Source organism: Neofelis nebulosa, chromosome 9, assembly GCF_028018385.1.
Source record: "Neofelis nebulosa isolate mNeoNeb1 chromosome 9, mNeoNeb1.pri, whole genome shotgun sequence".
Classification (NCBI taxonomy): Eukaryota; Metazoa; Chordata; class Mammalia; order Carnivora; family Felidae; genus Neofelis; species Neofelis nebulosa.
The window spans coordinates 118,059,695-118,083,254 of record NC_080790.1 but is presented as its reverse complement, the minus strand read 5'-3'; the positions used below and the strand labels follow the sequence as shown (position 1 = coordinate 118,083,254).

At 46.4% G+C, this 23,560-nt stretch overlaps 2 protein-coding genes across 15 annotated transcripts in view; one reads left to right on the top strand and one right to left on the bottom strand.

Annotated features, from left to right (window-relative positions):
* The window catches only part of LOC131485693 (RNA-binding protein 12), a 35,295-nt gene extending 19,474 nt beyond the window's left edge, over positions 1–15,821 (top strand). For all 8 annotated transcript variants that reach the window (XM_058685431.1, XM_058685432.1, XM_058685436.1 and 5 more), the window contains 15 exons: positions 10,663–10,791; positions 10,891–11,070; positions 11,227–11,301; positions 11,383–11,454; positions 11,589–11,669; positions 11,839–11,928; positions 12,036–12,122; positions 12,256–12,342; positions 12,436–12,495; positions 12,575–12,708; positions 12,813–12,867; positions 13,114–13,165; positions 14,769–14,902; positions 15,055–15,291; positions 15,490–15,821. In XM_058685431.1, coding sequence (XP_058541414.1) covers positions 10,663–10,791; positions 10,891–11,070; positions 11,227–11,301; positions 11,383–11,454; positions 11,589–11,669; positions 11,839–11,928; positions 12,036–12,122; positions 12,256–12,342; positions 12,436–12,495; positions 12,575–12,708; positions 12,813–12,867; positions 13,114–13,165; positions 14,769–14,902; positions 15,055–15,291; positions 15,490–15,630 — 1,614 coding nt within the window. In that variant the 3' untranslated portion in view covers positions 15,631–15,821. The remainder of the gene's footprint in view (positions 1–10,662; positions 10,792–10,890; positions 11,071–11,226; positions 11,302–11,382; positions 11,455–11,588; positions 11,670–11,838; positions 11,929–12,035; positions 12,123–12,255; positions 12,343–12,435; positions 12,496–12,574; positions 12,709–12,812; positions 12,868–13,113; positions 13,166–14,768; positions 14,903–15,054; positions 15,292–15,489) is intronic.
* A 1,793-nt stretch (positions 15,822–17,614) lies between these two features.
* Positions 17,615–22,485, bottom strand: SPAG4 (sperm associated antigen 4). 7 transcript variants are annotated; one of them, XM_058685442.1, is made up of 12 exons: positions 21,680–22,479; positions 21,072–21,176; positions 20,718–20,784; positions 20,439–20,500; positions 20,182–20,225; positions 19,850–19,875; positions 19,619–19,727; positions 19,290–19,365; positions 19,003–19,118; positions 18,497–18,664; positions 17,894–17,983; positions 17,615–17,781 (listed from the first exon to the last, which is right to left on the bottom strand). In XM_058685442.1, the coding sequence occupies exons 1-12, from the start codon at positions 21,987–21,989 to the stop codon at positions 17,632–17,634; spliced, it is 1,323 nt and encodes a 440-aa protein (XP_058541425.1). In that variant the 5' UTR covers positions 21,990–22,479; the 3' UTR covers positions 17,615–17,631. The 7 variants fall into 7 exon arrangements, with proteins under 7 accessions (XP_058541425.1, XP_058541428.1, XP_058541422.1 ...); XM_058685445.1 differs by having other exon boundaries at positions 21,699–21,905; XM_058685439.1 differs by having other exon boundaries at positions 20,182–20,500; positions 21,680–22,481.
* Positions 22,486–23,560: the final 1,075 nt, after the last annotated feature.

Below are 23,560 nucleotides of genomic sequence, written 5' to 3'. Positions count from 1 at the left end.
TTTCAGGTGCTCAATATCCGCTTGTGGGTAGGAAGCCATCCTTTTGGACAGTACAGATTTAGAATATAAGAAAAGTTATCCCCTGTCATTTCTCTTAGCTGTGCTGCCTCTTTCAGCTGTGTGTTTACTTTTGAGTATTTGAATTTTGTTGTGTTCCTCCTAACCTTTCCCCTTCCTCTTATGTTGGCATGTTTTTTTGAGGCAGTTTATTTGCCTCAGTTAACATTTTTATGGGCTACAGTTACCTTTTTCACTGACTAACTAGGTCTTACATTATAAACTTATTAATCCTGCATCAGAATCCAGCAGCAGAACTAGAATCTTTTCCCTTCTCCCCACCCCACCCCATCCTACACCCCATCTACAGTGGCAAGTGGGCAGATCAGTGTGTGTCTGTAATGTGGTTTCCTTATTGTTCAAGTCCTCTCTTTTATTTCCCAACTTCTCTAACATACAAATTCTGAAGAATAACCCATTTTAAGACCTCCTGTGTATCCCAAGTGGATTTATTCCAGTAAGGGGTGCTTGCATTATGAACAGTAGGTAGGTTTCTTTTTCTAAGGCTCTGGTCTGCTGCTGTTCACTTGGCTTCTTTATACCATACCTCACATTGCACACTGGAAATGCACTCGCTCTTACCAATACCCTTTTCCTGGAGTTGCTCAGGAAGGTGGTCCAGTACTGTTGTCTTCTACACTCCGCAGGCAATAGGCAGGAGTCTCGTTAAAAGAAGGTAGATTAAAAGAATGTAGATTCCAGCAGGGCAGGCTGGTGGGCAGAATTGGCGGCCTAGTAGGTGTTCTATGTAAATTTTGGTATAAATCACATTTTCCTGAGTTCTACCTTGCAGAATTTGTGCTTGTTATTTAAAGTTTATTTCTTTGATAAGTCCTATAAACGTGGAGTCCAGCAGTTCCTGTATTCCTGCCCTGACGGACAAATAGAGCATGTGGTAGATGCAGAATTATTTTCCATCAGTGTATAAGTCTAGTTGGTACAGGTCATGGGAAGAGACCACATGAGGCTCACTGCTCATGTGGAGTGGCCAGGTGGATTTCAGATTGGACTGGATTGCAAGGTGTGAGCTGTTGCTAAAATGGATGGAAAAGAACACATTTTTAGGCAGTTTGGTTGTGGTTCATTAGTTATCGTGTGTCCCAGGGCTAATCATTTCCTTTCTCTGGTCTTAGTGTTTTAGAAAATTAGATTAAGCTAGATAATCTGATTATACCCAGTTTCAAGCTTCTGTGAGCCTGTGTACCCAGCCTTTCTGTTTCTGGAAGTTTGTAGGTAATTTGAACCTTAAAACTAAAGAAAGGCCAGTGGAACTCAAAATTTTGGTCTGGTGATGGCTCTGCTGCTTTTTCTGAGTGTGACAGCAGTCTCACACTGCAGCTTGAGAATTTCATTAGGAGAGAAAAGTAGGGAGGGCCTTCATTCCTGCCAGTTAGGTCCTCTGGGGCAGGTGGACCAGCAACATTTTTCTTGGTTGTCCCATGAACCGACAAGTTTGATGATGATGCCACAAGAGGATCCATTTATGAGTACTGAGAATAGGATCAGTTAACACATTATTGGGCACTTACTGTATTAGTGTCAGGCAGGGCATACTTTTCCATCGTTGGCCTCATTTAATCCTCAAAATAACCCTGTAAAGTTGGCACTATTGTTATTATCCCCACCTTACAATTGGGGGAAATCCAGGGGAAAAGAAGCAAAGTGACTTGCTCAGTTTCATTAATAGTAAGGATAAGCAGATAATATTCAGTCATAAGCTGTCTGCATGACTCCAGAGGCAGAGCTCCTCCTTTAACTAGTGCCTGTCCCTTACTTTTGGGAGATGTGAAGGGCCACTGGCAGCACCCTTCTGTCAGGGGTCTTGAGCTTGCTGGGGAAGGGACTCTGACCTTGCTCCAATACTCTGTTTATTTTGAAGTAGGCAGTTGGAGGCTTTGTGTAAACACATCAGAGTCCTAGGGCACAGAACTCCCACCAGTACAGTCCTATTTTGCTTGAAGGCTACGTGTTCTTCCTCAGTTTGCTTCTTTTCCCCCTATCAAATTCACTCCTCAAGCTAGGTTCTTTTTGAAGAGTTGGACACCAGTTGTATTTGTTCAACTTTCGATAAGTCTTTTGGGGATATTGATGTAGTTTGACTTTCAAACTTTTTTGACTGTCACAGAATATAGTCACAGGAGAAACCCTGTGACTGTTTATTGTACCATATTTTCCCCCTTTTCACTTTTTGTGTGACATTCACATTTTAAGCTTTATAGTATTGCCAAATACAGTGGCAACCAGACTTCTAAGTATCATATGGATCTAAACCAAATTATTGCTTAACATTTTAGTTTTAAACACAATTTGAGTAGCCTATGGTCATATGTATTAATAAAGACTGTGTAGTTTTATAGTAAGGATTTTTAAGTAAGGATTTACATACTTTGTTCAGTTTGTGACCTGTGAGGCTGTCTTTGGGGCTGCTAATTTAAATTTGGGAAATCTCTGTGTTATACAGAAGGAGAAGCAGGGGTTAAAGAAAAACTTGTCTACTGTATCCATGTCTCTTGATGAGGCAGAGAAGGAAAGGAACAGTGGTGGTGGGCATAGTTTGTCTTTTTAATCTGAAGGGAAAGGAGTATTCCATCCGTGGTGTTCTGCCCATTGGGAGCCTGTGGAGAATTTCCTGATTGGCTTTCAGGACTTGATCTAGCATCTGAGCTGCTCCAGCATGCCAAGGTAGGCAACAGGAGTGTGAGCATGGCTTTGGTTTGTTGGAGTGATCCTGCCACCCATACATTTTGGTGCTCTATTCTCCTCTTCGAAGCCCGAAAATGGGATTGAAATCTGTTTTTTTTTTCTTTGTTAGGACTTTGGGAAGGGAAGAGGGCAGTGTAGTTCCTAAACATGAAGGAGTGCTCAACTGGCACTGAATGGATCCAGGTGGATCCAGGAGAACAGATCTGTTCTTGGAATTTTGAAGGGCAGAGTTAGAATCTCCAAGGCAGGGCAGGGGATGCCATAGAAAACAAAGGACAAGTTACTCCCTATTGGCAAAGTGGGATTCCCTATGAACAATAATAAACTGGCTAGCTGCGGGAAGGGAAGCCCTGATTTTTAAGATTTGCCCCATCTCTGTGGCTTAAACCTAAACCTTTACCAAATTCACTTACAAAATTATGTCATATGTACCACTCATCTCTTGCAAACCATACAGGCCTGCTCCAGCACACTGCTACAAGCCTCCCTCAAGGTGTTTTGAATTGCTGTCCTGTGCTTAGGTCTGTGCTGTGTGAAATAGGAGATGCTGAAGCAGTGTTTGTTCTACAGATGTTTGTTATTTTATGGACAGTCAAGGAGCTGGAAACATTGACAGTTATGGTGTAGATTGAGTATAGTAGTCCAGGGTGAGAAGTTGTTGAGTGATCGAAATATTGTGAAAAAGAGAACATATAAGAGGTAGACTTGAAGGATAAATAATAGCTAATAGTTATTGGTAATAATAGTTGCAGGATGTGATAAGCACCTTGCATACATTATATACAGCTTTAGAAAAAGATTATACCCCCACTTTACTCTCGAAGAACCTGAGCCTTAGAGAGTATTTTGCCCAAATTACATAGGTAGGACATTGTTCTGGTGGGTGCATTAGTAGTACCTCATTGTGGCCAGGGAGAGGAGTAAGGCCAGTATTTGGAGCCTGGTCTCTTGACTGCAGAACCCATACTCTTGCCCACTACATCATGTTGCTGTTGGATACAAGAAGGAAAGTTCTTCAGAAGAGAAGGATATGACTGTAGTCCAAAGTTCTAGAGGAGAGGAGCACCGGGGTGGCTCAGTTGGTTAAGCAGCCGACTTCGGCTCATGTCATGATCTCATGATCTGTGGGTTTGAGCCCTGCATCCGGCTCTGTGCTGACAGCTCAGAGCCTGGAGCCTGCTTCGGATTCTATGTCTCCCTCTCTGCACCTCCCCCGCTCGCACTCTGTCTCAAAAATAAATAAATGTTAAAAAAAAATCAAGGTTCTAGACGATGTAGAAGTCAGAATATTTGAGTTTGGTCCTCATTTTGTTGAACCTGATGTGTGTGGCCTTATCTAAATCACATTTTACCTCTCCGCCTTGAATTGAGGGACTTGGATTAGATGCTCACTCAGTTCTTTTTTATTTCTGTCAATAGAAGAAAGCAGCCTACAGGGGAGAGCACAAGAGAAGGAGGCTTCAAGTGGTAGAAGACAAAGGAAGAAAAGATTGGTGCTATATATACTTAGTTGTTTCTGTTTGCAGTTCCTGACTAGCACAGAATGGAAGGCTTGGGGGTGCTGGGGGCACATAGAAATAAGCTAGTCTTGTGTTGAGTGTTCTAGAAAGCTCATTTCTTGATGGTTTCAAGCAGTAGGCTAGGACTAGATTTGGGTCGTTTCTGAGGATCCCTGGATTATCACTCCTTTCCTAGTATTAATTCAACAGATATTTGCAAAGTACCTGCTATGTGTGAGTCACTAAAATAGGAACAAGACAGATTTGGTTTCTTCCCATGTTGAATTTATAGTCTACTAGAGGTAATAGATAATAAGCAAGTAAATAAACAAGTTACACATTTTGATAGGTTTATGAGAAGCTGGGTATTGTTGGGTTGGAGTCAGGGAAGGTCTCTGACTTTGTTGAACTGAGAGTGGAAATGAGACCAGTTAAGAAATGCAGACTCTTATAGACATCCAGGCAAGATATGCTGGTTCAGAATATTGGCAAATATTAGACCTCTTTTACAAAAATAAATGAGAAAGTTTTAGAGGCTTTTATTGACTCACTTAAATGTGATATTTAATATGGTTTTATAAAATTTCAGTCCTATAAAGGATGCTGAAAGTCCTATGGGATTAATTATAATGGCACCAGATGAAAAGTAAAGGAGTCTGGCTTAAGGATGTAGCTGTTCAAAGGATATGGAATAGAAGAGTGACATGAACTAGGAGTTTTAATTATGTAAGATTTCCAAACAGGTAGGCTTGGAGCTAGATTTTAAAGGAGATCAACAGGATTTGGGAGAGAATACTACTCCCAGGCATTAGATAATGTAAAGGGAATGTGATTCAAAGGATAGAAAACGGCACATTATAAGGATTTGCTTATTCCAACGAGAAGCCAAGGGGGCAGATTTGTGAAAAACAACTGTGGTAGCACAGGAAGCTCTGACTCTCAGAAATGGAATCCCATCCCATTTGCACATGTAGGTCCACAGAATTCTGATTGGGGTTTTAGTCTGGTCAGAGAAGAAACTTAAGAAAAGATAGAATAGGACTAGCTGTGGGGAAGGGGTGCAAATGGTAATAGACTAGGAAAGAATGCTCTAATCTGCCAGAAATTGAGGCCTAGCACAAGAAGAAGCGCCTGTCCCACTGCCAAAGTGTCTTCCCCAAAGCCTCTTTGTCTCTGGGATCTTAGAGAAGCCCTGGAGGGAGGGAAAAGGCCGCAGCTCCAGTTGCCTGTAACTTCACCACCACAGATAATTACTGCTAATACTTTGTAGTTCTCAACAAAGTATCAGAGATAAACCCGTAGTTCTCCATTATAAGTCCTCCACTTAAACTTTTGCTCAACATTTTATTGTGAAAACATTGAGTATACAGAAAAGTTGAAAAAATTATACAGTAAATATCCATATATCTACTATTTAAGTTCTACAATTTAAATGTTTCTATATTTGTTTTACCACATATCCATTCAACATACCATTTGTTTATTTATTTATTGATTGATTGATTGATTTATTGTGGATTTAAAAGAAATTGCAAGTATCAGCACACTTCATCCATAAATATTTCAACATGTCTTGAGTTCATCATTTCCTATAGGTTTTTTGGGGGGGGTGGTAACATTTACATACAGTAAGATGTATACATCTTAAGTGTATCATTAGATGGCAATGAAAAATGCATTTGTGGTTCACATTCCTATCAAGATGAGGAACTTTTCGATTCCCTCTAGAGTTCTCTCTTCAGTTAATACCTGCCCCTCCCCTGGGGGACATGGGAAGAATAACCACTATTCTGAATTTTTTCATTATAGATTAGTTTCGCTTGCCTTAAAACTTTGTAAGTGGAGTCTATGTATTTTATGCTTCAGATTCATCTATGTTACAGATATTAATAGTTTCTTTTTGTTATTGCGTAGTTTTCTCTTACATGTATAAATATTAAGGTTTATTCATTCTCATATTGATGGACACTTGGGCTGTTTCAAAATTTTGGCTATTATAAATAAAGCAGCTATGAACATTCTTGTATAAATCTTTTTGTGGACATAACGTTTTCTTTTGGATAAAAATCTGGGAGTGGAATTGCTGTTTGACTAGATGTGTATTTGGTTTTCTAATAAGCTGCCAAACTGTTTCCAAAGTGGTATATTTAATGCTTTCACTAGCGATGTATGAGATCTCCACATCCTTGACAACATTTGGTGTTGTCAGTTTTTCTACTTTTAACTGTTGTGGTGGATATGTGATAGTATCTCATTGTGGTTTTAATTTGCATTCCCCTGATGACTAGTGCTGTCGATCACTCTTCCTTTGTATTTTTCCAATCCATATATTTTCTTTTACGAAATATCTGATCAAATTCTTTGCCCATTTTTAAATTGTCACTTAGTTTTGAGTTCCAGGGGTCCTGCATTTAAATTTTAAAGCTCAGTTGTACAAGATAAGAATAGAGAAGATTTACTGCTGGACAGTAGTTCAAATGGAAAAGGCCTGAAAGTTTGAGTTGAGCAAAAGCATGTTACCATTTATTCAACAAATGGTTATAAGTACCATGTACTAAGCCACTGATATTAGGGATACAGAAATAATACCCAGTCCTAGTTCCAAGGAGCCCATAGATTATGAGGGTAGACAGACAAAAATCGAAATTTTGGTGGCAGTTTCAGTGTTAAATCACTAATATTTAATTTACTGAATACCCACCATAGGGTAGGTCCTGTTGTAGGTACTGGAAATAGGCAAACCAGATGTGGTTCCTACTCTAATACAGCTTACTTTCTTATTTTCTGTATATGGATGAAGACCATGCAAAAGCTTTGATACAGGGAATGAGATTGATGTGTATGTGTGTCAGAAGTGAAACCTGATTGGAACATACTTATGTGGCTAGATGATTAGTTAGATAAGGGTCAGGTCTTGCAGGGAGAGCCTTATAGACCATTGTAAGAACTTTGGACTTTGAGTGTTTTGTGATGCCATTCCAGAGTTTTGAGCAGAGAAGTGGTATGACCTAGTTTCTGTTTGGTTAATAAAACACTGTGTGTGTGTGTGTGTGTGTGTGTGTGTGTGTGTGTGTGTGTGTGTGTTTGCTTGCTTGCAGGAAGATGATGAAGCCATGTAATCATCCAGAGGAGAGATGATAAATTTTACTTTGGGATTGTGGGTGAGGCTTCATAAAGCAATGATGTCATAGCAGAACTTTGGATGACAATACATTTTTTTAGGCAGAAACTCAGAGGTTTCAGCTTGTGCGTGTGTTTGAGGAACCAGAAATAGCTTTGGATTACTACTTGGTTGGGTGGTAGAATGGTAGGAGGTAGAGCAGACTGGGAAGGGGTTTGAAGGTTGAATTTTTAGGGATGCAGGGGCACCATATTGTTACAACTACTGCATTCTGTGTAGATGTGCCCTCTGGAGTTGTGCCTTAAGGTGACCTTGCTAGGAATTTTGGCTCTGAATCTAAGGGCCGTGGGCAGCTATGCAAGGCTTCTAATTAAGGTGGAGACTCTGGAAGCTGACATCAAGGAAGACTAGCTGAGGCAGTGCTTAAGGAGAAGCCAGAGAGGAGGCAAGAGAACTCTGGATTTAGGTACAAGTTGTTGAACCGGAGGTAGAGGCTTTGGGCTTTGAATAGTGAAGAGGACTTGAGTTGTGGTTTGGGGAAAAAAAATAATGAAGCCCTTTAAAAATTACAAAATAAACTAAAATATGGAAACAATACAGAAGTGTATTACAGAAGTGTAAGGATCATGTAAAATCCTTACCTTCATCCCACTTCTCTGAGGTACACCTAAAAGTTGCATTTCTTTGGTGTGTTGTCCACTTTTCCGTGTGTGTGTGTGTGTGTGTGTGTGTGTGTGTATTTTATCAACATATTCAAATCTATTGTATATACACATACAATTGAAGTTTAACATGGAGTCCTACTTTTCTTACCATTTTTTCATATAATACCAATATAATATAGTTCTGCCTTATATTTTACCCGCTGCTGCTCAACATTCCATTGTTTTAATGTATCATAGTTTACTTAGTACATAATAGACCTTTAAGCTGTCTCAGGTGTTTTACTATTCTCAGCAATAGTGAAATGAACATCCTTCATTTGTTTCTGCTCTGCAGAGAACATGTAAAGTGAGAAGCATGGAGTCAGACTGTGACTTGGGGAAGTTGTGGTCCCACTTCTTTGGGAGAATGTGTTCTCTGTGTCTTTTCCTTGGGGAACTTTCAAAGGGAAGATCAGGTTGCTCAGAGTCTACAAGCCACATTCTAGGGGCAACATTCAAAAGAACTGGGGCTCTTTTTCCAGATATTAGCTGGGGGTTTCACTGCTTCCAGGTCAGATGGGTTCTCAGAGAGAGATGGAATAAGGCTTTCCTGTGGAAATTTAGACTGGGGAGATACAGGACAAATATGTAGAAATGAGGATTCAGCAGACTTGAGTTGGTTTGGGTGGGACTTTATGGAACAGGACTATCTAAATGGATTAAGAGAGGAGCGCCTGGGTGGCTCAGTCAGTTGAGCATATGAGTCTTGAGTTCAGCTCAGGTCATGATACCAGGGTCGTGGGATTGAGCCCCACACTGGGCTCTGCACTGAGCTTAGAGCCTACTTAAGATTTTCTCCCCCTGCCCCCCGCCCCTGCCTCTTTCTCTAAAATATTTTTTAAAAATAGATTAGGAGAGTGGTGGGTTTTCCATCATTGGATGCTTTCAAGTAGGGACTGAGATGATATGAATAGGCAGGCACTTTGTGACGCAAGCTAAAGTGTAATAATTGTTCCAACATCAGTTGATAATAGCACTCCAGATGGAGAACACAGGGCACCAAGATGGGAACAGCACTATCTGTGAACTAGGTTGGGGGAAGAATTGACTGAGGGTCAGTTTAGGGGAGGCTAAGGCTGGAGGCATCCTGGGGTATAGTGCTGGTACAGATGGTCTGCAGGTGTATGGGTCAGCAAGGACACAGAGGTAGTAACAAGTCTGAGGGTAATTATTATGGGGACTGTAGGAGGAGGGGTTCCTTGGGAGTCATGGTGATCCATGCAAGAAGATAATGTTTCAGCTGAGGAAATGGATGGATTGGAGAAACTTGGTCCTTGATTGCCAGTCAGTTTGGAGGTGGCTGGGCTGGGAGCTGAGGCTGGAGATAGCCTTTTGGATTTCATTCAGCAAATATTTATTATCTAGGTGCTTGGGATACAGCAGTGAACAGAACAAACAAATATCCCTTCCCTCATGTTTATATTCCCTCAGTTTCCATTCTAGTTGGGAAAACATTATATATAGTATATTAGACACTGATAAATGCCAAAGAGAAAAAGCAGGAAAAGGGTATGCAATGTCAGTATTAGTAGGGTTAAAATTTTAAGTACCTAGAAAAGGAGAGCCTTTTTCTTCATAATGGAGATGATGATTTTGAATGAAGACCTAGAGGGAGTGAGGAAACAAGTCATGTGGATAATATGAGGGAAGAAACAAGCTTATTTGAGGAATAGCAGGCAAGCAGACCTGTGTGAACAGAATGGAATGAGCAAGAGAGATGTTAGGGAATTAGGTTAGAGAGGTCTAGATCTTTCAAGACCTTGTAGACCATGGTAGAGTTTGGATGTTTTCTAAATAATAGGAAATCATTAGAGGATTTGGGCAGAGGTGTGACATGACCTGACTTAACAGAATCACCCTGGTTGCCGTATTGGGAATAGTCTGTTAACGTGAGGATGGAGGTGGAGGTGGGGATGGCATAGGATAAGGGAGACAAGTTAAAGAGGCTAATGCGATAAGCCTGGTGACAAATGATGGCTTGGACTGGGTAGCGGCAGTGAGAGTAGTGAGGAGTTGGACATGAGCAGCTGATTTTAGGCTAGGAGATTGAGTTGGGGATCCTAACACCATCGCAAGATGCAGGGCCCCACAGTTCGTGAGAAATCATTGGAGGAAGAAACTTTTTGGGGAGTAGTATCTGTATCATGGTCATGTTTGAGACAATGTTGGGACTGGAACTTGGATTAGGATCTGATCTGGGGCCAGTAAGAGGGTCAGAGTGAGATTCATTGGTCTCTGAGAAGATCAGGGTTGGATTCTGGGTCTTAGGAGCATTTTAGTGATTTTAGGGTGAGGACTAGTTTGGGGTCAAAGTTGTTGATGGAGGCCAGTATACTTTTTCTGCATCTTCCCATCATACCAGGGTTGGTTGTACCCACCATGTCCTGTCCCGTGGAGTTCACCTAAGGAATTAGAGGAGTATGGAGGCTCTAGGATCTTCTCTTCCTTGGGTGTCATGGAGCTGGATACAGGCTCAGCCCTGCCTGGGTGAAGCCTGCTGGCCTTCCTAAGCTGGGACCTGTAGTCAGGGAAGGGTGGAAAGGGCCCTCAGTGCTTGACTTAGGTCCTTTCTTCCCAGATGGCCCACTGTGTGACCTTGGTTCAGCTGTCCATTTCCTGTGACCATCTCATTGACAAGGACATCGGCTCTAAGTCTGACCCACTCTGCGTCCTTTTACAGGATGTGGGAGGGGGCAACTGGGCTGAGGTGAGAAGGACTGTGGGTTTAAGGTTGTGGAGGGAGGCTAGAACTATTTTGGGGGTTGAAGAGTGTATGACTGTTACGCTAATTGGCCTCTGCCCACAGCTTGGCCGAACTGAGCGAGTACGGAACTGCTCGAGCCCCGAGTTCTCCAAGACTCTGCAGCTTGAGTACCACTTTGAAACAGTTCAGAAGCTCCGATTTGGCATCTATGACATAGACAACAAGACACCTGAGCTGGGGGATGATGACTTCCTAGGAGGGGCTGAGTGTTCCCTAGGACAGGTATGTAGGGCTAGGGATTAAAATCTTTCAGACACATGTTCAGTAAGAGCCCTAACAGACCACCCAGACTGTCTGGAACATGGAGGAGGTGGGGGTCAAGCAAGACCTAACCCTGTCTGAGATTTTGCTCTCTCACCCACCCCTGCTCTGCCCCAGATTGTGTCCAGCCAGATAATAACTCTGCCCTTGATGCTGAAGCCTGGAAAACCTGCTGGACAGGGGACCATCACGGTAAGGAAGAACTCTGGGGGAAGGGGGTTACGTCAAAGAGGAATTCATGAGGTGATACAGTCTCCTGCCTCCCTTTCCTAGGTATCAGCTCAGGAGATGAAGGATAGTCGTGTAGTGACCATGGAGGTGGAGGCCAGAAACCTAGATAAGAAGGTGTGTCTGGAAGGAGGCGGCCTTGGGGATTTAAGAATTAAGGGGACAGGGATGGTATGTTGGGGGGCAGGGGTGAGGACTGGTATAGTTGTCTCTCCCTTAGTCTTACACTGGGGTCTCTGTGGCATTGACAGGACTTCCTGGGAAAATCGGATCCATTCTTGGAGTTCTTCCGTCAGAGTGATGGGAAATGGCACCTGGTATACAGATCTGAGGTGTGAGACCCCTGGTGTTGGGCTGAGTGGGTTATGAGAGAATCCCTGGGGCTTGTGATTATCAAGGTTTGGAACATAGGGAGAGCAAGACTGTACATGGATAAGGAAGGATGACAGCTCCCCATATGCCAGCCCAGAACTTACTAGAGGCCTTGCCCTCCACCTTCAGGTAATCAAGAACAACTTGAACCCTACATGGAAGCGCTTCTCTGTTCCCCTTCAGCATTTCTGTGGGGGAGACCCCAGCACACCCATCCAGGTGAGGAGTTTGCCTCCTGAATGGACCGACCAGGGGCAGACAGCCTGGGGAGGGATTTATTCTCACTATATATACATACTCACCTCCCCCTCCTCCCCCTGCCTCAGGTGCGATGCTCAGACTATGACAGTGATGGTTCACATGATCTCATTGGTACCTTCTACACCAGCTTGGCCCAGCTGCAAGCAGTCCCGGTGAGTGCTGGCCCAGCTCAAGGGTGTTGAGGTGGGCCTAAAGGACTGCAGCCCCAGGGAGGGAGGGCAGAGCAGCTCTAGTTCTGGCTGATGCTCTGGGAGTTTCCTACCCTAGTTTTTCTTTCCTCACCAGGCCAATTTTGAATGCATCCACCCTGAGAAACAGCAGAAAAAGAAAAGCTACAAGAACTCTGGGACTGTCTGTGTCAAGATTTGCCAGGTGAGACACTAGCCCGTGTGACCCAGGCTCTGACCCCTGTGCTCCATAGCCCCAATTTCTTCACCTCAGCTGTGACCCTGGTTTCATCTACAGGTAGAAACACAGTATTCCTTCCTGGACTATGTGATGGGAGGCTGTCAAATCAACTTCACTGTAAGTTGCTTTATCAGGGGCAACAGAACAGATCTGGAGCTCAAAGTGGCCTTCAGCTCCCCTCCTCCCTTCCTCCCAGGTTGGTATAGACTTCACAGGCTCCAATGGAGACCCTTCCTCCCCGGACTCCCTGCACTACCTGAGCCCAACAGGGGTCAACGAGTACCTGACAGCACTGTGGAGTGTGGGCAGCGTGATTCAGGACTATGATTCGTGAGTAACTTGTTCTCTTGCCCGCCCTCCTCCCTGCAGATGTTTCAGCCTCTAGGGTCACAGTCCCCTCTCTGCCTCTTCTCCAACTCACTGTCTTTCCACAGGGACAAGCTTTTCCCAGCATTTGGATTTGGGGCCCAGGTGCCCCCTGATTGGCAGGTGAGCACTCCTCCCCAACTCCTCTATTTTCAGTGTCAGGGTCCTGATTTGGGGGGATGACGTAGATTTGCTGTCTGGCACCCAGCTTTATGTGGAGATGCAGGGATATATCCCTATAGGCATATGCACAACAAGTACTCAGGACTAAATAGTTCCTATACAATGCTTGGCATATACCATAATGTCCTGTTTCTTTACACAAATATGACCATAGAGAAAGAACCTCATTTTCATTCTTGCCTTCAGGTCTCCCATGAATTTGCCTTGAACTTCAACCCCAATAACCCCTACTGCACAGGTAAGTTCCTCCAACCTCCAACATAAGGCAGATCTGTCCACACCTAGAGGGCCAAGCCTGTGCAGACAAGGGAGTGTGGGGTAATAGAGGCAGGTATCTGATCCTGTTGTCCAGAGGAGTGGATTTTAGAGCTACGTCTCTAAGAGACTCAAATCTAGGTCTCAGATCTTTATCTTGTGTCTTGCTAAAACCATGTGACTTGGGGCCAGTGTGCTTTGGCTTCATAAAAAGGATAAATACTATAAGATATTGAATATTTAAGGAGAAGATATATGTCAAGTTTGAAGAAGTAAGCCTCGGCAAATACCAAGTGCTCTCTATTATCATCTTTGCCTGGAAGCTCACTGGTACTTATCTGGGCATCAGTGGAAGCCTTCGTTCAGCTCTTTTTAGGGTACTTTTACCCAAACTCTTTTGTCTAGAGAGGTTCCAAACCTCGTGGCTCCCCCAACATGGACAACAAACTAAAGTGGTCTGTATATATAAACACACACATATTTTTTTTCCTGAAATGTTTTGAGAATTATAGTGAATAAGTCCTATCCCAAGTTTGCCTCTGAGACCCCACCAACTTTGCTCCCTTTATCCCTAAATAGTTAAGTGTGTGTTTCCTAAAGTCAAAGATATTCTCTTATGTAACTACAGTACAATTCCCAAAATCAGCAAGTTAACATCAATACTATTATCAAGTCTAGAATTTATTCATGTTTTGCCAGTTGTCTTTTACAGCATAAAGAAAATCTCAGATCGTGTAATGCATTCACTTGTTTTGTCTTCCAGAATTCTTCATGTCTGTCATGATAACTGAAATTTTTTAAGATTATAGGCTAGGTAATTTGTAGAATGTCTCACAGTTTGGGTTTACCTAGTATTTCCTTATGATAGATCCAAATTATGTACTTGTGGTGGGCGTTCTTCTCAGTGCACCATGTCAGAAGGCCCATGATGTTGATTTATCCTACTACCAATCATGTTAACTTTGATCACTTGGTTAAGGTAGAGTCTACTACCAGGTTTCTCCACTATTTGTGATTAATAAATATCTTTTGGGAAGATACTTTGAGGCTATATAAATATCCAGTTACTCATTAACTAGGATTCTCTGGTTTTAGCTCATATTGATCTTTGCGTGAATCAGTTATCTCTAAGATTGCCAAATGATTTTGTAATTCCTCCTACATTTATTAAGAGCTTCTTAGACTGAGTTATGGGGGGAGGAGGGAGGTTGGAAAAAAAAATTAAGAGCTTCTTCCTTCCCGGTAATTATTTAATATCTATAGATTCTTATTTTAGTAATTAGATTATAATTCATTATTAAGTGGGTTGTAATCTGATGCTCAACTGTCCTAGATTTGTTTAGGAGACCCCTTAATTAGTGTTAACTCAAGTTGTGATTTAGGGCAAGTGCTCTTTTTCTCTTTGGTCTTAATTTTTCCATCTGTAGGATAAGGTTAAGTACCTTGGGTTATAGGGGTGACCAAACGAAATGCACCCAGGTTCTCAAATCTCCTTGGCCAGGATGGGGTGATGTCAGGACTGACTCAACCCTGAAGAGGCTCAGTATTTTAGTGTGGTTTTTTTTTTTTTTGCCCTCCTTTTCTAGGCATCCAGGGCATTGTGGATGCCTATCGCCAAGCCCTGCCCCAAGTTCGCCTCTATGGCCCCACCAACTTTGCACCCATTATCAACCATGTGGCCAGGTTTGCAACCCAGGCTGCACATCAGAGGACTGCCTCGGTGAGGATCATGAGAGGTAGAGGTAGTGGTGGGCAGTCTTGGTCAAGGGCTCCCTTTAGGACTATGTAACAAGGGACTTCTTGTCAATGTGGGGATGTGTAGCTGGGGTGTTTGGAGGGTCTGCCTCAGTTTATGAATGGGCTTATCCCCAGCAATACTTTGTGCTGCTGCTGCTGACCGACGGTGCTGTGACAGATGTGGAGGCTACACGTGAGGCTGTGGTGCGTGCCTCACACCTTCCCATGTCGGTGATCATCGTGGGTGTGGGTGGTGCTGACTTTGAGGCCATGGAGCAGCTGGATGCTGATGGTGGACCCCTGCATACGCGCTCCGGGGAGGCAGCTGCCCGTGATATAGTGCAGTTTGTGCCCTACCGTCGCTTCCAGAATGTGAGTGGGGCAAGTTTGGGGGCAGATCAGATCTGGGAGCTTACCCCTCCACCTCTGTCTGAGTGGGGATACTTACCCTTTCATCTAAGTCTGGGCAAGTTTGGGTGTTGGGATTTGTATCCTTTCTTTGCTATGAAATGTAAACTATGGGATGCTTTTAGGGGGCCACCACTGACCTTGCCCTTCTTCTCCTGGCAGGCCCCTCGGGAGGCACTGGCACAGACTGTGCTCGCAGAGGTACCTATACAACTGGTCTCCTACTTCAAGGCCCAAGGTTGGGCCCCATTCAAGCCACTTCCACCCCCAGCCAAGGGCCCTGCACAGGCCGCTCAGACCTAGATTCCTTTAGGGGGTAGGCTGTGGCTAGTCCTCAGCCTTGTGTCCCCCAAGGACACAACTCAACCCTGCACACATTCCCCAGTGCTTGCACTTTACATTTTATATTTTTATATTTGTTCCTGCTATTGTTGCTTTTGATCTCTCCTGCTTGCCCCTGGAGTCCTTTATTCAATAAAAATCAATGAAGATCACTGCTTTGCCACCACTCTGTGTTTTTAAGTGGAAATCTGCTGTTAACCATGTTTATTTCTCCTGAGCCTCAGTTTGTCCACCTTAGGGGTTGTTGAATAAAGGATACCTCTGACAGCATAGCCCCAATCAAAGAAATTGGATATTCCTCGCTAGATGTGTAGAGACACTGACTCTGTTTTTAAAAAATACAAGGATCAAGTAAGCCAAACACCCAGCCTGCACTGCCTTAGGACAGAGCTGAGCTGGGAACGAAGACAAGGTGGAAAGTGCGAGGGGAGGGAGGAGTTTTATGATGGTGCATGGATCATGCTAGACTTCCTGCAGGAGAGAGCAGTGGTGGTTCTAATCCTAAAGATAGACCACAAGCCTGAAATTTTTAACAGCTATTTTTTTCTCACTAGAAAATTAATATGTGTATTCATTGTAAGAGAAAAAATACACAAAAAATATTATCATCTAAACTCCAATGTGCCAATAAAGTATTTGGTACAGATTTTTTAGTCCATAATGCAGATTTATAATGTATACATGTTTTTTATTTTACAAAAATGGGATCATATTGTGTATACTATTTTAACATGCTTTAAAATGTATGCTAGTTACTACAAAATTATTTGAAATATAAAAATAGATAATGAGAGGTGAAGGTTCATGTGTTTCCTAAGTCTGACATTTTTTTTCTAAGTAGGATATTATACATACTCTTTGTACCTTGTTTTTGTTATATTGGGTGTCTTGCCCATTAGAACTTTTGGTGACCTTATTCTTTTTAATGCCTATGTATTATTTGTATGAGCGTATTGTAGCTTATTTAGCCAGTCCATTATTGAGATTTGGGTCCCATCCGATTTTGTTCTGCTACAAAGTGCTGTAATGAATATCCTTGTACAGTTATCTGTGCAGCAATATTTCTGAAGGATTGGTTCCTGGAAGTAGAAATGCTAGATCAAAGGATAAGAATATTTAAAATTTTAATAGATATTGTAAAATGCTCTCCATAACAGGTTTTTTTAAATTTTTTAAATTTTTTTACCCCTTTTCTGTTAATCTGACAGGCAAAAAAAAATTTGTCATTTTTAGCTTGGATCTATTTAATTTTGAAGGCTAGATATCATTCATGTGTTTATGGTTATATTTCTTCTGAATAGCCTGTTTATAGGCTTTTTTTAGGTTAACACTCTCCCCTACCGGGCTCCCTGAGGGCAGGGACAGATTGAACACTAGACTGCCTGTGCCTAGCAGTAAAGACAACCTGAGTAGGGGTACCAGGCCTGCATCTACTCTCAGATGCTTCCTAGAGGTTCTCAGTTCTCCTTAGTTTTTGAGTGTTAACCTAAAAAAAGTAGTTAACCTCTCCACCTGCACCTAGCAGGAGTTGAGGGGACTTTCCCAGAGGTTGGGGGTAGGAATTGAGCTGTACAAACATGGCTTCAGGCTGACTGGCAGCTCTGAGTTAAAGAGGGTGGCCTCTGGGGGAAGGTAGATTTGAATCCTGTGCCACTGTTCCTCACTAACTGTATGTTCTTGAGCATTCCCTGACCCAAGTGGTTTCCCCTTCCACGGTTGTGAGGATTAGTTAGACGATGTGTAAAATATCCAGAGCACCATCTCTTGCATGTGGTAAGTACTCCATAAACATGAGCTGCTGCTACTGTATTGATCTGAACTTCTCCAATAAGAGAGCGCATTGGAAAGTAGACTCCCCCAACCAATAGGCCAAAGGCAATCAGATTTCCCCCAAGAAACACCTCAGTATGATTCCAGCTTCTTTCAGCACAGACCTGCACTCTACTCCAACAATCAGCATGTTTAATGGGGTTCCCCCGTGGCACTGTCCCCTGCTCCCTCTGAAGTTCGCATGCCATGGGCTCGGACTCGATACAAGCATGTGAAACGGGGGTGGCCCCAGTTGCTTAGAATCTGGATCTTCACCTTGGGAAAGGCAGTTGGGGGGTCATTCTGGGGAGACAAATGGATCATGCCAAGGCCTGCTGTCCCAAGGGCTGCCTTCCTCCCCAATCTTCCCTCACTGTCCTATTCCTTTAGCACCCTCACCCCCAGAGACACACACCTGTAGGTGGAAAGTCTGAATCTCTGATTTCTCCACATCGAAGGTGAATTTCCCCAAGAAAACTTCAGTCTCATCATCAACCTGGAGGCCCTGGTAGGTGAAGAGTGAGCAGGGGGGAACGGTGAGGCACAGGTGGAAGAGGGAGAAAGCAACTTTATTGAGGACCTACTATGGTGTGCAATAGCTGCACTCTCTCCTTTATTTTTTGGTTTTAGGATAGTGTAGTGTGGAATGTGGGCTCCAAGAAACCAGGTTGCAAAGTTTAGTCTTGCCAATTGTTAGCTGTGTGACCTTGGCAAATAAGATTGCCTTTCTGATCATTACTTTTCTCATCAGTGATGGGGGAGATGAGGGCACTTCATAGGTTGTTGAGTGGGTGCAAGATGATCCATGTAAAGTACTCAGTACAGACTAAGGTCTCAATAAAGCCATAACTAAAGTTTGGATATGGTTATAATTATTTATAACCTGTAGGCCTGAGAGGCGAGTGGTAGTATCTCCATTATGTAGATGAGCAAGCGAAGACTCAGTGACACCAATTTTCATGACTGGTGCTTACTAGGCAAAATCCGCCCCACCTCCCGTAGCCCTAGCCTCACTCACATAGACTGCGAAGTCGCGGGGGGCGCTGTTGGCTCCCTCGGTGTGTGCCACACTGGGCGGTGGGTGCTGCAGGGTGATGTCACTCAGTTGCACGCGACCCGGTAGCCGGATTACCACCTGACCCTGGTCGCCTTCAAAAGCCCAGCAATTCCCAGGGAACACATCTGGCTGCAGGCGAGCAGGTAGACCTTCAGAACCCACGGACCGAGCGACTGCGGCCCTTCCCAGCCTGGCCATTGGTTCTGATAGGCCCCGCCCTCAGCTCAACCCCTCCATCGGCCCCGCCCAGTCCTCCACCCGGGTCTATATGCAGCCAGATCCTGTCCGGTGTCCCAGTCCCTCGCAGCGCCAGGCCCCGCCTCCAGCCGGGCCCATCCTCCCTCAGGCAGGGCCCCGCCCATCGCCACGCCCCCAGCTCAGCCGGGTCCCACCTCCAGCGAGCTGTTGAGTCCTTTCCCCAGCAACCCGTCCCTTGCCCCGTTCTGGGATCCAAGTTCCAGGCCCACCTCCAGGATAACTGTTGGCGGCCGAGCGTAGTTCCAGAAGCTGAAGCGATTCCAGAAGTAGGCAGTGTTCGCATCCTCATAGTCGTGTGATGTCTTCTCTAGGTCGATGGAGGCCCCTGGAGCAGGGAGAAGCAATCATTCAGGCTCCCAGGCCTGACCGACAGGTGGGGCAGGGTCTCTGAGGTCGGTCTCTTCGGACCGGTCATGTGCGTAGGTCTGTCTGTGTCAGGGTCTCCGTCTCTTCCCGTGTCTCTGAGTCTCAGTCTCGCAGTGTCTCTGGGTCTTACCCACAGAGCTCAGCGCATAGTCAGGTTTCCTCACAAAGTCTTCATTCAACCTCTGGAATACGAGCTTGGCCACTCTCTGAAAAGAGGGAGGACGGGGCCTGGAGGGACGGAGCTAGCGGGCAGGTTTACAGGGAGGCAAAGTTCTGGGGCTAGGTTCTCTGCTATAGACTTTGTGGGTCCTGGGAGAAACTCCAAAGTAGGGACTCCGGGGCGGGGTTTACGGCTTGCGACCCAGGGAGCGGCGCTCCGCAGGGGGCTTCCGAGGTGGACCGAGCGGCGGGCCGAGACACGGGGCGGTGCGCTGGACAGCCGCGGGCTGCGGGGCTCACCTCGCTGTTGGCTGCGCGAACGCTGGACACCTCCTTGTGTAGTTTATCCAGCTGGGCCTGGAGCTGCTGCAGCTGCTGCCCCTGGGAGCGCACGCGCTCGTGATACTCGCTGCAGGCGGGAGGTCGGCACGGGTGGGGTTGGCTCCCGGTCCCCCTGGGCGCTTCTCGTAAGGCCCCGCACAGAAACACCTTTGAGCCCCCTAATTCCCCACCCCAGGTGCCCACTTTCACCTTAGAGTCAGCATCTCCTTAGGTTCCTATGGAGGGAGGGAGGCACAAAAGACAGCACAGCTCAGTCCCACCCACTCCCTTCTCCCACTTCAGCCTGGGAGCAGCCGGACTCAAAGGGCCTTCTTTTTGAGGACTGTCCCCACCCCCCGACCTGCCAGGACCCCTCAGAGACCCCCAGCTGCCTCTGGGCACAATCCCTCAGGGATCTGTCTATATCCAGCCCTTCCTTAGGATTAGACCCTCCAGCACTTGTCCCCCTCCCACCAGGCCAGGGGACCCACAAAACCTCCAGGTTCACGCACCCACCCTAGGATACAGACGCCCTGACTCACATTCTCCAAAGGAGGGACCAGATACAGCAGCCCCCACCACAGTGCTGGGGAAAGAGGGGTAGTCTCAGGGGGAGCCAAGGGAGAGGGTTTCCTTGGCATAAAGGGACAGTGAGGAGAGAAAAGCCTTGAGGGGGCTCTGAAGGGGACCGTGAGCAGTTGAAGGTGCTCAGGGTGTTGAGGGATACAGGAGAAAATGTGCCGGGTTTGGCTCCAAAGCATCCAGGGCGGGGGCCCCAGGGGATTCGCCACCCCCTCACCTGCCAGAAAGAGGCTCAGCAGTGACAGGGCCGTGAGCAGGAAGCGGATGGAACAGACCTCCCTGAAGAACCGGAGGGAAGCTGAGGACCCAGACCCTCGTGAACCCCACAGCCCTCACGCCAAGGTACTAGACCCAGCTCCCGCCGACAGGACTCAGCCAGATCTGAGTCAGACTCAACAGCCAGATCTGAGTCAGGGTCAAGCCTTTGCTGGCCCGGCTCTGCTCCCTATCCCCTCCAAAAAGCAGTCCCTGGAGCTCCCCATTCCCTCCCTCTGACCTGTACACAATGACCAGCACGTCTCCTACCAGGGACAACAACACGCTCAGCACCCGAAGCAGCAGGCCTGGGGAGAGGAGAGGGGCCTCAGAGGGGGAAGAGGTGAAGAAGGGCTAGGTAAGCGTGGGGTTCGAGGTTCAGAAGAGGCTCATGAAGAGGGGAGTGGGCTAGGAGCATTAGATGGGGGCACGGAGAATGAGTTCAGGCTCAGAGAAGGTGGATCGGGCTCAGGGAAGGGGCTGGAGACTGACATGGGCCAAGGACTCAAAACGAACAGGGTCTCAGAAATGAGAACCGGAGTTCAGAGAGGGGAGCTGGAAGGTCAGAGGGTTTCCGGGCTGATCTGGCCCGTACTCAAGAAGCTCTTGGACACGCGCGGTGGAGGCATCTCCTGCCTCAGATCCAGGGTCGGGAGAAGGTCGAACTGCTCCTCAGAGACTACGGGAGAGCCAGCCGGTTCTGCGGGAGCCCAAGGGCGCCATTGGGGCCTTGCGCAAGGCAGGTCCACTCTTTCCGCGGGACCAGGCCGCAGGTTCCCCAGCCCAGAAGCGGGGCAGCACCCCCCAACCGGCATTGGTCCCACTGCATGCACACCCCAGGTGTGCTCAGCACTCTGAGCCCGCCCCTCTGGGATGCTCGGTCAAGACATCGGTCCCCGGGCCAAACGGAGGCCCCGCCCCCAGACAAGTGTTGGTGCTGCCCCATTTCTCTGGTAGCCACTTATAACACCAAGGCCGCGCTTTCTCAGTGTTGTCCAATCAAAACTTTCCCCGCCCCTTCCCAGGACCGTCCATCACACCTAGATCCCGCCCCTTAGAGAATTTTATTTGGTGTCTCCCCTCTTCACCCCATAGGCCCCGCCCCTTAGGAGGTGCCCAGATATTTATCCCCATTCCGTGCCAAGCCCCGCCCCTTATGCCCTGCCCCCTCCCTCAGCTCTCCCGGTTCGACCCCGCCCGCACCCGAGGCCCCGCCCCTCACGGTTGCCGCGCCACAGGCGGTCGGCCCTTTGTAGCTCCGAGGCGCAGGCTTCTGCCGAGGGCTTCCAGCCCATGTGGTTCCTCCGGGCACTCCTGCGCTCAAGACGGGCTCACCGCAGCTCGAGCCCCGGGCTCTTCTGCCCTCGGGCTCCCCGGGCCCCGGCCCAGCTGACCGGTGCCCGCTGCTGTCCCCCGAGGTGACGCTCACTGAGCTGTTGCTGTTGTCGCTGTAGAAGTTGGGCGTGCGCTTATGCGGGGACGCCGCCGAGCCCGGGCGGGGGCTCCGCCGCATCCTGACCCCGGGGCACCCTGTCACGGACACCAAAGTCGCCGCCGCAGCTGCCAAGGCTCTCGGCCCTCCTTCAGCCAATGTGCGCCGCGGAGACCTCACGGACCCTGCGTGCAGCTGGCGGGCCCCCCGGCGGGATCTAACCTCCTCTGTTATCTGGGCCCGGCTGCTGACGTCATAAAGGAGCCCGTGATCTCTACGGAACTCCCTGACGATGCGTCACAGAGCTAGTCGTGACGTCCCTGGGAGCCTGGCAGTCTCATTCTTTCCCATGTTAAAGCAAGTGATGACAGGGGCGCCTGGGTGGCTCAGTCGGTTGAGCGTCCGACTTTGGCTCAGGTCATGATCTCGCAGTCCGTGGGTTCGAGTCCCGCATCGGGTTCTGTGCTGACAGCTCAGAGCCTGGAGCCTGTTTCAGATTCTGTGTCTCCCTCTCTCTGACCCTCCCCTGTTCATGCTCTGTCTCTCTCTGTCTCAAAAATAAATAAACGTTAAAAAAAAAATTAAAAAAAAAAAAAGCAAGTGATGACATCACATCACTTCCCATCTTCTGCACTTGGCGTGAAAGAATTTCTATCCCCCTTCCTGCTTTGTTTTTCTCCTCAGCTCATATCACCAACATGCTATATATTTTACTTATATATTTCTTCATTGCCTATCACACTCACTAGAACATAAAAACTTATGAAGGCAGGTATTTTTGTTTTGTTCACTAGTGTATACCCAGGACCTAGATAGGCCTAATGAATGAATGTCACCCAGGGCACATCTAAGAAAATACTCAGTTTCTTTTGCTCTGCAAACCCTTCAGGCCCCTCTTTTCATCCTTGTCATCAGGCTAGGAAACTCTGACCTTAGGATCCGTGGTTCCTTCTCCCAGACCCATATTCACCAAAGGTCTGTGGGCTAAGACTTCATTCAGTATGCACCAAACACCATACCCACACTCAAACCAACCATCTGAGATACTGAAAATGCAATGAGGAATCACAGAAAGTCACAGACAGGAGACCAGAGTTCCCAGAACTCCTGCAACAGAATAGAAATTCAGGTTTCCAGGTACAATTTAAGAATCTACTTTAGCATTTCTTGAGTGGGTGCAGGAATGTGCATTTTTAACAACCACATGTGTGATCCTCATTAAGGACCACACTTTGAAAAGCAATGCAGAAAGAAAGAGAGAGAAAGGAAGAAGGAAGGAAGGAAGGAAGGAAGGAAGGAAGGAAGGAAGGAAGGAAGGAAGGAAGGAAGGAGGGAGGGAAAGTAATGCAGTGCATATGCACATTTATAGCTAGGCAAATAGGTCCAGAAAGGGGAAAGGACTTTCCAGACACCACACAGTGCATGATAGAGATTAGAATTCCAAAATCCTGCCCTAGAGCCTAGTACTCTTTCTGCCACATCCCATCTTCTTTGGAATGTTAGGAAGTGAAGTGTCAGTTCTTGGGGGGGGGGGGGGAGCGAGAACTTGCCAGGTTGTGTTCCTGCCCAGAAGGGGAGGTGCCTGCATTAGTTTCCAGAAGGGGTGGCTTCAATACCTTGCTTGATTAGATGTCACAGAGTTCAGGGGTAAA

Coding starts and splice junctions, on each gene's coding strand:
- SPAG4 (XM_058685439.1), bottom strand. CDS start 21,989: ATGCGGCGGAGCCCCCGCCCGGGCTCGGCGGCGTCCCCGCATAAGCGC. Junction 20,501..20,717: donor GTGCTGGTCATTGTGTACAG/GTCAGAGGGAGG, acceptor CCGGTTCTTCAG/GGAGGTCTGTTCCATCCGCT. Junction 17,782..17,893: donor TTCAGACTTTCCACCTACAG/GTGTGTGTCTCT, acceptor TTGTCTCCCCAG/AATGACCCCCCAACTGCCTT.